Source organism: Chlorocebus sabaeus, chromosome 6 (genome assembly GCF_047675955.1).
Source record: "Chlorocebus sabaeus isolate Y175 chromosome 6, mChlSab1.0.hap1, whole genome shotgun sequence".
NCBI classification, from domain to species: Eukaryota; Metazoa; Chordata; class Mammalia; order Primates; family Cercopithecidae; genus Chlorocebus; species Chlorocebus sabaeus.
In genome coordinates, this window is record NC_132909.1 from 50497166 (window position 1) to 50511371 (window position 14206).

Genomic DNA, 14206 nt, shown 5'->3' on the forward strand with positions numbered 1-14206 from the left:
TGCAGCCTCCAACACCTGGACTCAAGCATCCTCCTGCATCAGCCTCCTGAGAAGCTGGGACCACAGGTGCGCCCCCATGCTCAGCTAAAATTTTTTTTTTTTTTTTTTTTTTTGGAGAGATGAGATCTCACAATGTTGCCCAAGCTGTTCTTGAACTCCTGGGCTGAAGCAGTCCTCCTACCTCAGCCTCCCAAAGTGCTGGGATTATGGACATGAGCCACTGCATTTGGCCGGGTATTTCTCCAGTTAACAGCCTAATTTGGCCTGGCCGTTTTTTTTTTTTTTTTTTTTTTTTTTTTTTGAGATAGAGTCTTGCTCTGTCGCCTAGGCTAGAGTGCAGTGGCGCAATCTTGGCTCACTGCAACCTCCACCAGCCAGGTTCAAGTGATTCTTCTGCCTTGGCCTCACAAGTAGCTGGGATGACAGGCATGCACCACAACACCCAGCAATTTTTTTTTTTTTTTTTTTTTGAGACAGTTTTGCTGCTGTTGCTGAGGCTAGAGTGCAGTGGCGCGATGTCGGCTCACTGCAACCTCCACCTTCCAGTTTCAAATGATTCTCCTGCCTCAGCCTCCCACGTAGCTGGGATTACAGGCACCCGCCACCACGCCTGATTAAGTTTTGTATTTTTAGTAGAGTTGGAGTTTCACCATGTTGGCCAGGCTGCTCTTGATCTCCTGACCTTGTGATCCACCTGCCTTGGCCTCCCAAAGTGCTGGGATTACAGGCATGAGCCCCCACGCCCAGCCAATTTTTGTATTTTTTTAAGTAAAGACAGGGTTTCACCATGTGGGCCAGGCTGGTCTCGAACTCCTGACTCAGGTGGATCCACCCCCTTCAGCCTCCCAAAGTGTTGGGATTATAGGTGTGAGCCACCACACCCAGCCTAATTTGGCTTGTTCTTAAATCTGGGTGCCTCAAAGTGGATTATTGCAATTTACTGCTGTGATCCCAACCTATGGAGCCCCTACACCCAATATCCAACATTATGGAAATTACTGACTCCGTCCAACGAACAAGTGGTAGATATTCTGGTGTCACAGATTTGTATAGGTTCTATTCAGTCTCTATTTCAAGAGACTCTTAGCTGCAGTTTACCTTCACCTTTGAAGGGATTTGGTCCACCTTTATCTGGTTTCTTTTCATGGAACCTCAGTAGCCTTGCTATTGCAGTCTTTGCCAGCAAGATCTAAATTTTATGTACCTTTCTCCAGGAGCACAGGCATGGCATTACATTAAAGTCATTTGCTGGCCAGGCGCAGTGGCTCATGCCTGTAATCCCATACCTGTGGGAGGCTGAGGTGGGAAGATCACTCAAGGTCAGGAATTTGAGACCAGCCTCGCCAACATGGCAAAAACCTGTCTCTACTTTAAAAAATGCAAAAATTAGCCCGGTATGGTGAGCGCCTGTAATCCCAGCTACTTGGGAGGCTGAGGCACAAGAATCACTTGAACCTGGGAGGCAGAGGTTGTAGTGAGCCAAGATTATGCCGCTGCACTCCAGCCTGGGTGACAGAGCAAGACTCCGTCTCAAGAAAAAAAAAAAAAAAGTAATTGCTCTCTGGGGACAAGTCATTTGACATTCATTCAGGACATACAAATATTGAAAGAAAAGAGCTTACAAAAAGTGGAAGGGCCATTGCCCCATCTAGAATGTAAGACGCACTGACACCTTGGCTAAATTTCAGAAAATTATGTGGTAAGCAGAGGACTCGCATCCTCCCTGACATAGTAAAGAAATAGCGTGTTTTTTGTTTTTTGTTTTGTTTTGTTTGAGACAGGGTCTCTCTGTCACCCAGGCTGGAGTGCAGTGGTGAGATCTCAGTTCACTGCAATCTCCGCCTCCCAGGCTCAAGCGATTCCCATGCCTCAGCCTCCCCAGTAGCTGGGATTACAGGTGTGCACCACCACGCCTGGCTAATTTTTTTGTAGTTTTAGCAGAGGCGAGGTTTCACCATGTTGGCCAGGCTAAGAAATAGCTATTGACTTTCTCACCATCACAATATCTTTTAGAGTCTTTTGTTCTTTGTTCTGGAGGCAACATAATCCTTGTGTGTAAATTTTAATTAAATCCAATTAATGCTGTGACTTACAGGTTAGCCCACCTTGAATGGGTATTTCTACCACAGAGGCTTCTAGGCTGTTCAAACTGCCGTGCAATTAATGCCCTCAGACTCCTTTACTATGTAGGCTTTTTTTTTTTTTTTTTTTTTTTTGAGATGGAGTTTCGCTCTTGTTGCCCAGGCTGGAGTGCAGTGGCACGATCTCGGCTCTCTGCAACCTCTGCCTTCCAGGTTCAAGCAATTCTGCCTCAGCCTCCTGAATAGCTGGGATTACAGGTATGCACCACCATGCCCGGCTAATTTTGTATTTTTAGTAGAGACAGGGTTTCTCCATGTTGAGGCTGGTCTTGAACTCCTGACCCCAGGTGATCTGCCCACCTCTGTCTCCCAAAGTGCTGGAATTACAGGCGTGAGCCACCGTGCCTGGCCAGACTATGTAGGCTTTAGCAACCCCTTCTTGTGGCCCCTGTGGGTAGCCAGATGGTCATAAGTTGTCCACAGGCTTCTGATGCAAGCCCACACTATGTGCCAGTACCATGTTGAACAGAAATGCTGCATGAGGGGACTCCCTTGCCTTGTTCTTCATCTTACTAGGAAAGCATTTCGGTTTTCACTGTTACGTATGGTGTTAGCTGTAAGTTTCTTGTAGATGTTCTTTCTTAAGAAGTAGTAGTTTCTCTCTATTCCTAGTTTGCTATCATAAATGGAAGTCATACTTTGCCAAATGCTTTCTCATTTTCATTATTCCCCCTTTCATTTGTGATATTAGTAATTTCTATCCTCTTTGTTTTCCTCAGTTAGCTTGACTAGATTTTTATCAATTTTATTCATCTTTTCAAAGAGCGGGCTTTGGTTTTGATTTTTTTTTTTTATTTCTTGCAGTTTCACTATTTGAAAAAATTTCTTTTCTTTTGCTTACTATGGTTTTAATTTGCTTTTTCTAATTTCCTAAAGCACATGCTTAGATAATTGATTATATATTTTTCTTCCTTTCTAGTGTATCTGTTCAGTAGCATATTTGTCCTCTATGTACTCCTTTTTTTGCTGTGTCCCACAAAGGGGTGGGTGTGTGTGTGTGTGTGTGTGTGTGTGTGTGTGTTTTGAGATGGAATCTGACTCTGTCACCCAGGCTGGAGTTCAGTGGCACGATCTTGGTTCACTGCGACCTCTGCCTCCCAGGTTCAAGCGATTCTCATGCCTCAGCCTCCCAAGTAGCTGGGATTACAGGCATGCGCCACCATGCCTGGCTTATTTTTTTGTATTTTTAGTAGAGACGGAGTTTTGCCATGTTGCCCAGGCTGGTCTCGAACTCCTGACCTCAAGTGATCCACCCACCTCAGCCTCCCAAAGTGCTGGGATTATAGGCATGAGCCACCATGCCCAGCCCCTACAAAGTTTAATAAGCTGTATTTTCATTCGTTTATTTTTTATTTTTTATTATTATTATTATTTTTGAGATGGAGTCTCTCTCTGTCACCCAGGCTGGAGTGCAGGCTGGAGCACAGTGGCGCGATCACGGCTCACTGCAACCTCCACTTCCTTGGTTCAAGCAATTCCTCTGCCTCAGCCTCCCAACTAGCTGAGATTACAGGTGCACGCCACCATTCCTGTCTGATTTTTTTTTGTATTTTCAGTACAGACAGGGTTTCACCATGTTGGCCAGACTGGTCTTGAACTCCGCCCACCTTGGCCTGCCAAAGTGCTGGGATTGCAGGCGTGAGCCACTGTACTCGGCCTGTCCTTCCTGGGTTTTTTTTTGCCTACTGGATCTCTTAATTACTGGTAGGAGGGTGTTGAAATCTCAACTATAGTCATGGATTCATGTATTTCTCCTTGTAGTCATATCACATTTTGCCTTGTGCATTTTGCAATTTTTTTGTTATGCACATACACGCTAAATATTACACATAGATTCTCCGTGTCCTCTTAGAGAATCAACCCCTTGGGCGGGTGCAGTGACTCACACCTGTAATCCCAGCAGTTTGGGAGGCCAAGGCAGGTGGATCACCTGAGGTCAGGAGTTTGAGACCAGCCTGACCAACATGACAAAACCCCGTCTCTACTAAAAATACAACAATTAGCCAGGTATGGTGGTGCGTGCCTGTAATCCCAGCTACTCAGGAGGCTGAGGCAGGAGAATCACTTGAACTTGAGAGGCAGAGGTTGCAGTAAGCTGAGACCATACTTCTGCCTGGTCAACAACACGACTCCGTCTTAAAAAAAAAGGCCGAGTGCAGTAGCTTACACCTGTAATCCCAGCACTTTGGGAGGCCGAGGCGGGCACATCACCTGAGGTCAGGAGTTTGAGACCAGCTGACCAATGTAAAGTGAAACCCTGTCTCTACTAAAAAATAAAAAATTAGCTGGGTGTGGTGGTATACACCCATGGTCCCAGCTACTTGGGAAGCTGAGGCAGGAGAATCGCTTCAACCCAGGAGGCAGAGGTTGCAGTGAGCCAAGATCGTGCCACCACATTCCAGCCTGGGAGACAGACTGAGTCTCCGTCTCTCAAAAAAAAAAAAAAAAAAGGGTCTTGTAGACAACGTATAATTAGGTAGGTAATTTTCTTGTAAATAACATACTTTTTAATTTTCTTTGTGACTTCTGTGTTTGACTATTTACCTTACCTGATTTCATTTATTTCCCTCTCTCAACATATTGATTATGCCTTTTTTTTTTTTTTTTTTTTTTAACTATTGTAATGGTTGCCCTTGAGTTTTCAGTATACAACTATCCTAAGCCCTCTTTCTGGCAATCTTAGGCCACTTCACTGGTTGCCCAAGTAACTCATAATAGAGTATTCCCAATTCCTCCCTCCCTTATAACAATGCTGTTACTCATTTTACTTATCCATAAATTGTACTTACATGTTGTAGCTATTGTTACTTTGAACAACCTGTTATCTGTCACATTAATTGAGAATGAGAAAATGATTATATTTTACTTCCACTTATGTCTTCTCTATTGCAGTACCTTTCTTTGTCATTTACCTTCTTTCTGGTGAATTGAACATTTCTTGCAAAGTGGGTGTACTGGTGACAGATTCCCTCAAGTTTTGTCTCAGAAAGTACTATAGACTCATTTGAAGGATAATTTTGCTTGATACAGATGTTTTTCTTTCAGAACTTTAAATATTTTACTCTACTTTCTCCTTGTATGGTTTCTGAGAAGTTCAATTTAACTCTTATCCCTCTTCTCTAGAGTGACTGGGGAATCGCTTCCTTCTTAAATTGGAGAAAGGGCATTTTATGTTCTTTTGGAAGAAACCTCTGCTGAGAACATTTTATACATGTTATAATCATGCGTAAATTCATCATTTCATTGTGGACTTTAACGCACTTTATTGTAAATTGCAAGTCTTTTTTTCTTTTTCTTTTCTTTTTTTTTTTTTTTTTTTGAGATGGAGTTTCATTCTTACTGCCCAGGCTGGAGTGCATTGGTGCAATCTAGGCTCACTGCAACCTCTGCCTCCCGGGTTCAAGCAATTCTCCTGCCTCAGCCTCCCAAGTAGCTGGGATTACAGGCATGCGCCACCACGCCGGGCTAATTTTGTATTATTAGTAGAGACAGGGTTTCTCCAGTGTTGGTCAGGCTGGTCTCGAACTCCCGACCTCAGGTGATCTGCCCACCTTGGCCGCCCAAAGTGCTGGGATTACAGGCTTGAGCCACCGTGCCTGGCCTGTAAATTGCAAATCGTAACCTGTTCCTCAGGGTCAGCAAGGCCCAAGGTTAACTGTAATGGTTCTGCTGGAAAGAGCTCTTTTGGCACTTTGCCATCTCAGGATGGCATGCCTGAGCTTTAACTTCCCAGTAACTTAATAACTCCATGAAATGGGACAATAAGTCTCTGATAAATATTAACACAAGTGAAAATAAACACTTCTCTCGGGTGCAGTGCAGTGGCGTGATCTCAGCTCACTGCAACTTCTGCCTCCCAAGCTCAAGCGATTCTCATGCCTCAGCCTCCTAAGTAGCTGGGATTAGAGATGTGCACCACTACACCCAGCTAATTTTTTTTTTTTTTTTTTTTGAGACAGAGCCTCGCTCTGTCACCCAGGCTGGAGTGCAATGGCACCATGTCAGCTCACTGCACCCTCCACCTCCCAGGTTCAAGCAATTCTCCTGCCTCAGGCTCCTGAGTAGCTGGGATTATAGGCATGCACCACCACACCCAGCTAATTTTGTATTTTTAGTAGAGACGGGGTTTCACCATTTTAGCCAGGCTGGTCTTGAACTCCCAACCTCAGGTGATCCACCTGCCTCAGCCTCCCAAAGTGTTGGGATTACAGGTGTGAGCCACCGAGACGGGGTTTCACCATGTTGCCCAGGCTGGTCTCGAACTCCTGAGCTCAGTCTGCCTGCCTCGGCCTCCCAAAGTGCTAGGATTACAGGTGTGAGCCATTGTGCCCAGCCAACTTCTCCAAAAGAAATATTTTGATTGAATTGGCTGGATCTGACTACGTTGAATATCGTGGAGGACCTCAGGACAATATGGTCAGGTAAATACTGTTGCAAGTTTGATTTCCACGTGTTTCTTGTTCTCATGTTTAGTGATGGGAATAGTAGAAAAAGCTTCTAGTTCTTCAGTGTGCTTTTATTCATTCACACATTATCCAGAGTTGACCTTGTGTCTCATGGAATGTTGAGTGATGTGATGTATAAGAAGAAGATGAGTTTTTCTCACACAGAATCGATGGTCTTAAAATGGAATTTTTTTGTACAGCAGTTCTCTCACTTCTCCAGAGTGCTCTGGATCCTGCCATTGGAAAGCAGTATGATTGTGATCACAGTGAAAGTGTAGAAATAATTTTCATGTGTTCATAAATTACTGAGGAAGTGTGGCCAAAGAGAGTTCGGACAACAAATTCATAGAATAAATCCCTGGAGATCACAGAATCATCGTGAACATCTTATGACTTGAGTACAGTTGCCCAGTGCTGTCAGTCTCACCCACTCTCCTTTACACACATTTGGAATGTTTTAGGACTCAGTGACCTTTGAAGATGTGGCTGTGAACTTCACACAGGAGGAGTGGGCTTTGCTGGATCCTTCACAGAAAAAACTCTACAGAGATGTGATGTGGGAAACCTTCAGGAATCTGGCCTCTATAGGTAAAAATGAAATCATTCTATCATGTTCTTGAATGAATTAGAGAATACATTTTTCTTGGATATCAATGCTATTCCAAGATGTAGAATGTGAAAGGGCAAAATTCTTTTGTAAATCAGGCATGGTCACAGATGGACCTAGAATCTAATACTTTTTCTGTAATTTCTAATAACTTATGATAATTTTCTGGGTCTACATTTCAGGAACAAAACAAAAAGAATGGAACACTGAAGAGCAGTACAAAAACCAGGGGAGAAATCTCAGGTGAGTCACACTCAGAAAAGAAAGCAGCAGTATTCTAGGAGAAAATCTTAGTATGTCATTAAATTTGATAATTAAGGAAACATAAGCCAAGCCTCAAATGTATCTGTTCTTAGAAAATATTAACCCAGCTGGCGCAGTGGCTCACGCCTGTAATCCCGGCACTTTGGGAGGCTGAGGCGGCCAGATCACCTGAGGTCGGGAGTTCAAGACCCACCTGACCAACATGGAGAAACCCCATCTCTACTAAAAATACAAAATTAGCTGGGCATGGTGGCACATGCCTGTAATCCCAGCTACTCGGGAGGCTGAGGCAGGAGAATCACTTTAACCTGGGAGGCAGAGGCTGCAGTAAGCTGAGGTCACGCCATTGCATTCCAGCCTGGGCAACAAGAGTGAAGCTTCATCTCAAAAAAAAAAAAAGAAAAAAAAAAGAAAATATTAACCCAAAGTGCTTTCTTAAATATGACATAGATGTTCAGTGTTTGAAAAATAGTTCACTTAGAAACAGTATTAAGAAACCCATATATGGTCCGGGCGCGGTGGCTCACGCCTATAATCCCAGCACTTTGGAAGGCCGAGGTGGGTGGATCATGAGGTCAGGAGTTCAAGACCAGCCTGGGCAACATAGTAAAACTCCATGTTTACTAAAAATACAAAAAGTAGCCAGGCGCAATGGCAGGTGCCTGTAATCCCTGCTACTCAGGAGGCTGAGGCAGAAGAATCACTTGAACCCGGGTGGCAGAGGTTGCAGTGAGCCAAAATCGCACCACTGCACTCCAGCCTGGGCGACAGAGTGAGATTTGTCTCAAAAAAAAAAAAAAAAAAAGAAACCCATATATGAATATCACTGTTTTCATAACAGCTATGTTTGAGCTCGCTTGCAGAGTCACAGCATTCAATACATTCACCTCACAAGCAATTTAGACAGGACAAAAAAATCTATACTTTCCCTGAAAGTGGAAAAAATAGTTATTCTAGTATCAGTTAATAAAGAGAACATCTTTAATAAATGGACTATTAATGTGCTGCTCATTTTTTACAGAAATCATATGGTAGAGAGACTCTGTGAAAGTGAAGAAGGTAGTCATGGTGGAGAAGGTTTCAGCCAGATTCCAAATCTCAGTCTGAACAAGAAAACTCCTTCTGGAGGAAAGCTTTGGGAAAGCAGTGTATGTGGAAAAGTCTTGAGCCATCATTCATCCCTTAACACACACAACAGATCTTACACCAGACACAAACTGTATAAGTGTCGGGAATATGGAGAGAAGCCGTATAAATGTAAGAAATGTGGGAAACCCTTCAGTTATCTGCAGTCTTTTAAAAAGCATAAGAGAACACACAGTGCAAGGATAGTCTACACATGTAAGGCCTGCGGGAAAGCCTTCAGTTGTCAGCGTTCTTTCCAAATACATGGAAGGACTCACACTGGAGATAAACCCTATCAATGTAAAGAATGTGGAAAAGCATTCCGGTATCACCAGTCCGCTCAAAGACATGAAAAAGCTCATACTGGAGAGAAACCCTACAAATGTAAGGAATGTGGCAAACCCTTCATTTACCGCCATTCTGCTCGAGCACATGAAAGGAATCACACTGTACAGAAACACTATGAATGTAAACAATGTGGAAAAACCTACATATCTTCTGTAGGTTTTCAAGCACATGAAAGAACTCACACTGGAGAAAAACCCTATGAATGTAAAAAATGTGGAAAAGTGTTCGTATATCACAACTCTGCTCAAAGACATGAAAAGACCCACACTGGAGAGAAACCCTACAAATGTAAGGAATGTGGGAAAGCCTTCAGTTATCACTGTACTGCTCAAAAGCATGAAAGGAATCACACTGCACAGAAACACTATGAATGTAAACTGTGTGGGAAAACTTACTTGTCTCCTTTAGGTTTTCAAGCACATGAAAGTACTCACACTGGAGATAAACCCTTTGAATGTAAAAAATGTGGAAAAACATTTAGATACTACTACTCAGCTCAGAGACATGAAAGGACTCATACTGGAGAGAAACCCTACAAATGTAGGGAATGTGGGAAAGCCTTTTATTGTTGCAGTTCTGCCCGAAGACATGAAAGGATGCACACTGCAAAGAAACAGTATGAATGTCAAAAATGTGGGAAAACATACATTACTCTTGCAGGTTTCCAGATCCATGAAAGAACCCACACCGGAGAGAAACCTTACGAATGTAAACAGTGTGGGAAAGCCTTCAGTAGTTCCAGTTATATTCATATACATGAAAGAATTCATACTGGAGAGAAACCCTATGAATGTAAAGAATGTGGAAAACCCTTCAGTTTTCTTACAGGCTTTCGAGTACACATGAGAATGCACACTGGAGAGAAACCTTATAAATGTAAGGATTGTGGCAACGCCTTCATTTGGCGTGCATCCTTACAATACCATGTGAAGAAAGTGCACACTGAATAGAAACTATAAATGTAAAATATCAAAAGTTTTGCAATTTTAACGGTTTTCAAAGTTGATATGAAAGTTCATACTGGAGAGTAGTTGCATGAATGTAAGTAATACAGGAAAGCCTGATATAACTTAATTCAGCTGTAATGCTCCAGAAAATTCATGCCATGAAAAAATTTAATAAATGTATTTATCAGTGCCACGTCCCTTTTTGATTCTAGTTTTTAATATATTTTTATTTTAAAATATTTTTTATACGTGTATATATTTGTAGAGACAGGCAACATTATCTTGCCCAGGCTGATCGCCAACTCCCCTGACCTCAATAATCCTCCCACCTCAGCCCCATAAAGTGCTGGGATTATAGGCATGAGCCACCACACTGGGCCAGTTTTTTTGTTTTTTTGTTTGTTTGTTTTTGAGATGGGTCTTGCCATGTTGCCCAGGCTGGCCTTGGACTTCTAGGCTCATGAGATCCTCCCACCTCAGCTTCCTGAGCAGCTGGGACTACAGGTGTGTGCTGCCTTGCCTGGCTTAGTGCCACATTCTTAAAGTGGATCTCTGGACTGTGGGTTCCCACTTATTTTCATAAATGAACATTTAGGTGAGATTATTCTGTCAATACTCTTTAAGAAATAGTGCAGAGGTGTAATTGGTAGTGTTTTTTCCTTAAGTCAGTTAATAACATTTTTTCTCTTAATAGTTCTGTAAGTAAGGAAGAGGCCATTGAAAAATGACAGTTTTGGTACTGGGAGTTTCCTACTGGCATCCTATGGCAGGTACTGGCTTTCCCTTATCCATTATGTATATATTTGACCTTCCTCAGGAGAAAATCTTTCTTCTTTTTTATTAGGAGAGCCTTATTTTATTTCCCTTGCTAATGAATAGTGGGCCAAGGTTATACAATATACTCTTATGTAAATTATTTCCACATTTTACTCTTTCTGGCCAAGATATGGATGGTAGACTTTGAATTAATAAGTGACATCTGTGATAGGACAACACAATCTAGGTTGGAGGTGTCCCTCTTAGATTGTGTTATGTCATTATGGGTAACGTGAACTAAGTTTTCTAGAATCTATTCCCTTTTGGATTTTATGTTGGAATTCAGCAGTAGTCTAACTGACATGAAAGCTGGAAGGCAGAACTGAAGAAGGCATTAGTCAGGTTTTGGACCCATCTACATGGAGACAGACAGGAAAATCCAAACTGCAAATGGATCTTTGATGTGAAGATTGTGGAGACATCTGTGGAACCCGACGCCTCTGAGAAAACAGAAGTAGACGGTGGTGTTTTAAAGAAACTCTTGATTGTCAGGACAAAGTATCAGGAAAACAGGCAGGAGGCCAGTGTCCATGCAGTCCCCTTGCAGCCTTCTTAAGTTCTGCCTCCCAACTTTCATGTCGTTAGGCTATTGGTGAATTCTAACATGGAAACAAAAAGAGAAAAGATTCTAGAGAATTTAGTTAACATTACCCGTATCAACATAATCCACCAGGCAACTAGTTAAAACTGTCATGGTTGAGGGTATTTTCTGTTGTTCTGACTACCCTCATCTCTAGATTATATTCAAATAAGATCTAATTTGCATAGTAAACGCCTTATTCTGTTAATACTGGTAATAACTGTGTTCCTGGTTTCTCCGTGACAGCTACAATGATACAGTCACACAGAACAACATGGGGGCTTGTTCCTCTGTTGCATTGTGCAGTAACTGCTCTGACGCAGTCTCTGTGAGAACAAAAGTCTTAGGTCAGGCAGATTGCAAGAATTTCCAATTACAGCTGAATGTGATCGTGTGCACTCTCTGAGTTGTTTGTACGTGATAAAAACAATGCATATTTATCAAACAACTTATGCAGGTATTTCTTAGAAATATTTTATTAACTCTTTTAAAACAACTTGTATACTAACAAATATTGTATTAATATTTTCCATTACCTGAGACTATATATTAAAATATCCCATTGCAATTATGCATTTTCAGGTCAACTTCATAATTTTGTTGGGTTAGTCATTATACATTCTAAATAATGAGTCAGTATTACCATTTGCATATAAGTTCAAGTACTTTTTTTCTTTAAAAAATGTAAAAGAAAATGTAAAGGAAAAATATTTTTAATTCCTTACATGGTCACAAGTTTTCTCATGAAACTAACTACTCATTTATAATACCACAAGAACAAAGCATGCTTTTGTCTGTGCCATCTCGCCAAAGACCACTAGAATCACACCTGTAGTCAAAGTGGTGTGTAAAGAGTTGTAATAAGGATGAACACAAAGCATAAATGACAGGGTTATCAATGAGAGGGTGCTTAAGAGGACTTCTTACAGGATTTGTGTTTCTTTTGGGTGATTTCATTGCTATTCAACAAAGTGAGGTGTTTGTATTGGATGCTGTGAGGTGAACTCAATTGCGTCCTCGGAAATGCTAATAGATCTTATCTAGGAGGCAGAAAGAATAGAGTGGTGCTAAAGCTAATTCATAAGAAGCACAGTTATATTAGGAGATTTCTGGTCCTTTTTAGGGTTTGGAGTCTGGAGTCTGTTTTCTTTCTAACTAGATCAGTGACATAGTTACAGAATTTCATGTTGATCCATTATGGTCACCTGGTAGCTTTGTCTGATGGAGGTTTGTGACAGTTTTCAACAGGGTGAGACTTCGCCTTGAGCTGAGTTGGGGAGCAGCTGTCATTGGGAACAGCTTCTGCTTTTCTCATTACCTAAACACTGAAGTATTTCCTGCGGTATAACGGACACTGTTATCTATAAAGTACCTCAGTTAAATTATTGACCAAAATTAAGTCTGTTGAGGCAGAAATAATTTGATAAAGGCTAATCAAAGCCAAATGTGAGGATCGGCCTGGGAAGACACCAACAAAGCTGGGTATGTTTCAAAGTCGTCACACTCTTGTAAGTTTAGGAGGCCAGGTGCCGTGGCTCATGCCTATAATTCCAGGTACTTGGCAGGACTGCTTGAGGCCAGGAATTTGGGACCAACCTGGGCAACATAGGGAGACTTCATGTCTAAAAACATAAAAAATAAATTATTAGCTGGGCATAGTGGTGCCCAGTTGTAGTGCCAGTACTCAGAAGTGTGAGTCAGGAAGATCAAGGAGTTCAACACCAACCTGGGCAACATAATCAGACCCCTCCCGTCTCAAAACACTAAAAATTAAGAAAAGCAGACTGGTTTCTGCCAGGGGTAAAAACAATAAGAAAAAATAAAAAACCTTGAGTGGACATTTTTTTCAACGAAGACATACAAATGGTCTGAAAGCATATGAAAAGGGACTTAATATCACTAATCATTACAGAAATTCAAATCAAAACCACAATTACATGTCACCTCGTACATGCAAGGATGGGTACTATCGAAAGATTAGTGTTAGGGTATAGAGAAAAAGGAAGCTTTGTGTACTGTTGGTGGAAATGTACATTTGTACAGCCATTGTGATGTGGAGGTTCCTCAAAAAAAAAAAAAAAAACCATGTGATCCAACAGTCTCACCCCTGGGTATATGCATATATGCCCAAAGGCAGTGATCAGTATTTCAAAGAGATTATCTGCCACTCACATGTTCATTACAGCATTATTCACAATAGTCAAAATATGGAAACTTAGCAGCCATCAATGAATGAATAAAGAAAATGTGATGTATATTTAAACAACAAAATATTACTCAGCCATAAAAAGGAAATCCTGACATTTGTCACAACATGAATAAACGGGGTGGACACTATAAGGCAGACATAGGCAAATACTTCATGAACCCACTTAATTGTGGAATCTTAAAAACTCAAACTCAGAGGTAGAGGGAGGAACGGTGGTTACTAGAGTCCAGAAGGTAGGGAAAATGGAGAAATGTTGGTCAAAGGTTAAAAACCAAGCTGTAAGGTGAACAAGTTCTGAAGATTTAATGTACAGCATGGGTCATCAATGTGTTAATCTGACTGGTAACCATTACAGAATGTATATATACATCAAAACATAACATTGTACGTCATGAACATACAATCTTTGTGAACTATTTTAAAATAAAAAAAGGGATGTTTACTGAATCTATGCCTGTTGGATCTTTGAGTTACTGAGAAGTATTGAAGTCTTCAGTTAATTGTGAATTTGTCTGTCTCACCGTGCAGTTGTGTGTTCTTGCATGACATATTTTGACAATCTGTTAGGTGCATATATTTTAAATTATGTCATTTCTATTATTGGGTCTTAATTTCTTTTCTTCTTGAAATATCTGGTTATTCAATCCAGTGTATATTTTATACCAGGCATTGTTGTTTTCCTTTCTAGTAGCTCAAATTGTGTCTTTAGTTTTTAATTTTGTTT

The 14206-nt window shown here is 41.4% G+C and overlaps 1 protein-coding gene across 4 annotated transcripts in view; it reads left to right on the forward strand.

Moving 5' to 3' along the window:
* Nucleotides 1-13929, forward strand: part of ZNF44 (zinc finger protein 44) — a 66342-nt gene extending 52413 nt beyond the window's left edge. For 2 of the 4 annotated variants that reach the window (XM_037992301.2, XM_037992300.2), the window contains exons 2-4: nt 7048-7174; nt 7376-7436; nt 8479-13929. In XM_037992301.2, coding sequence (XP_037848229.1) covers nt 7048-7174; nt 7376-7436; nt 8479-9880 — 1590 coding nt within the window. In that variant the 3' untranslated portion in view covers nt 9881-13929. Of the gene's footprint in view, nt 1-4765; nt 6563-7047; nt 7175-7375; nt 7437-8478 lie in introns of those variants that run through there. The other 2 variants (XM_037992302.2, XM_073016902.1) reach the window with 2 other exon arrangements.
* The last annotated feature ends 277 nt before the right edge of the window (nt 13930-14206 follow it).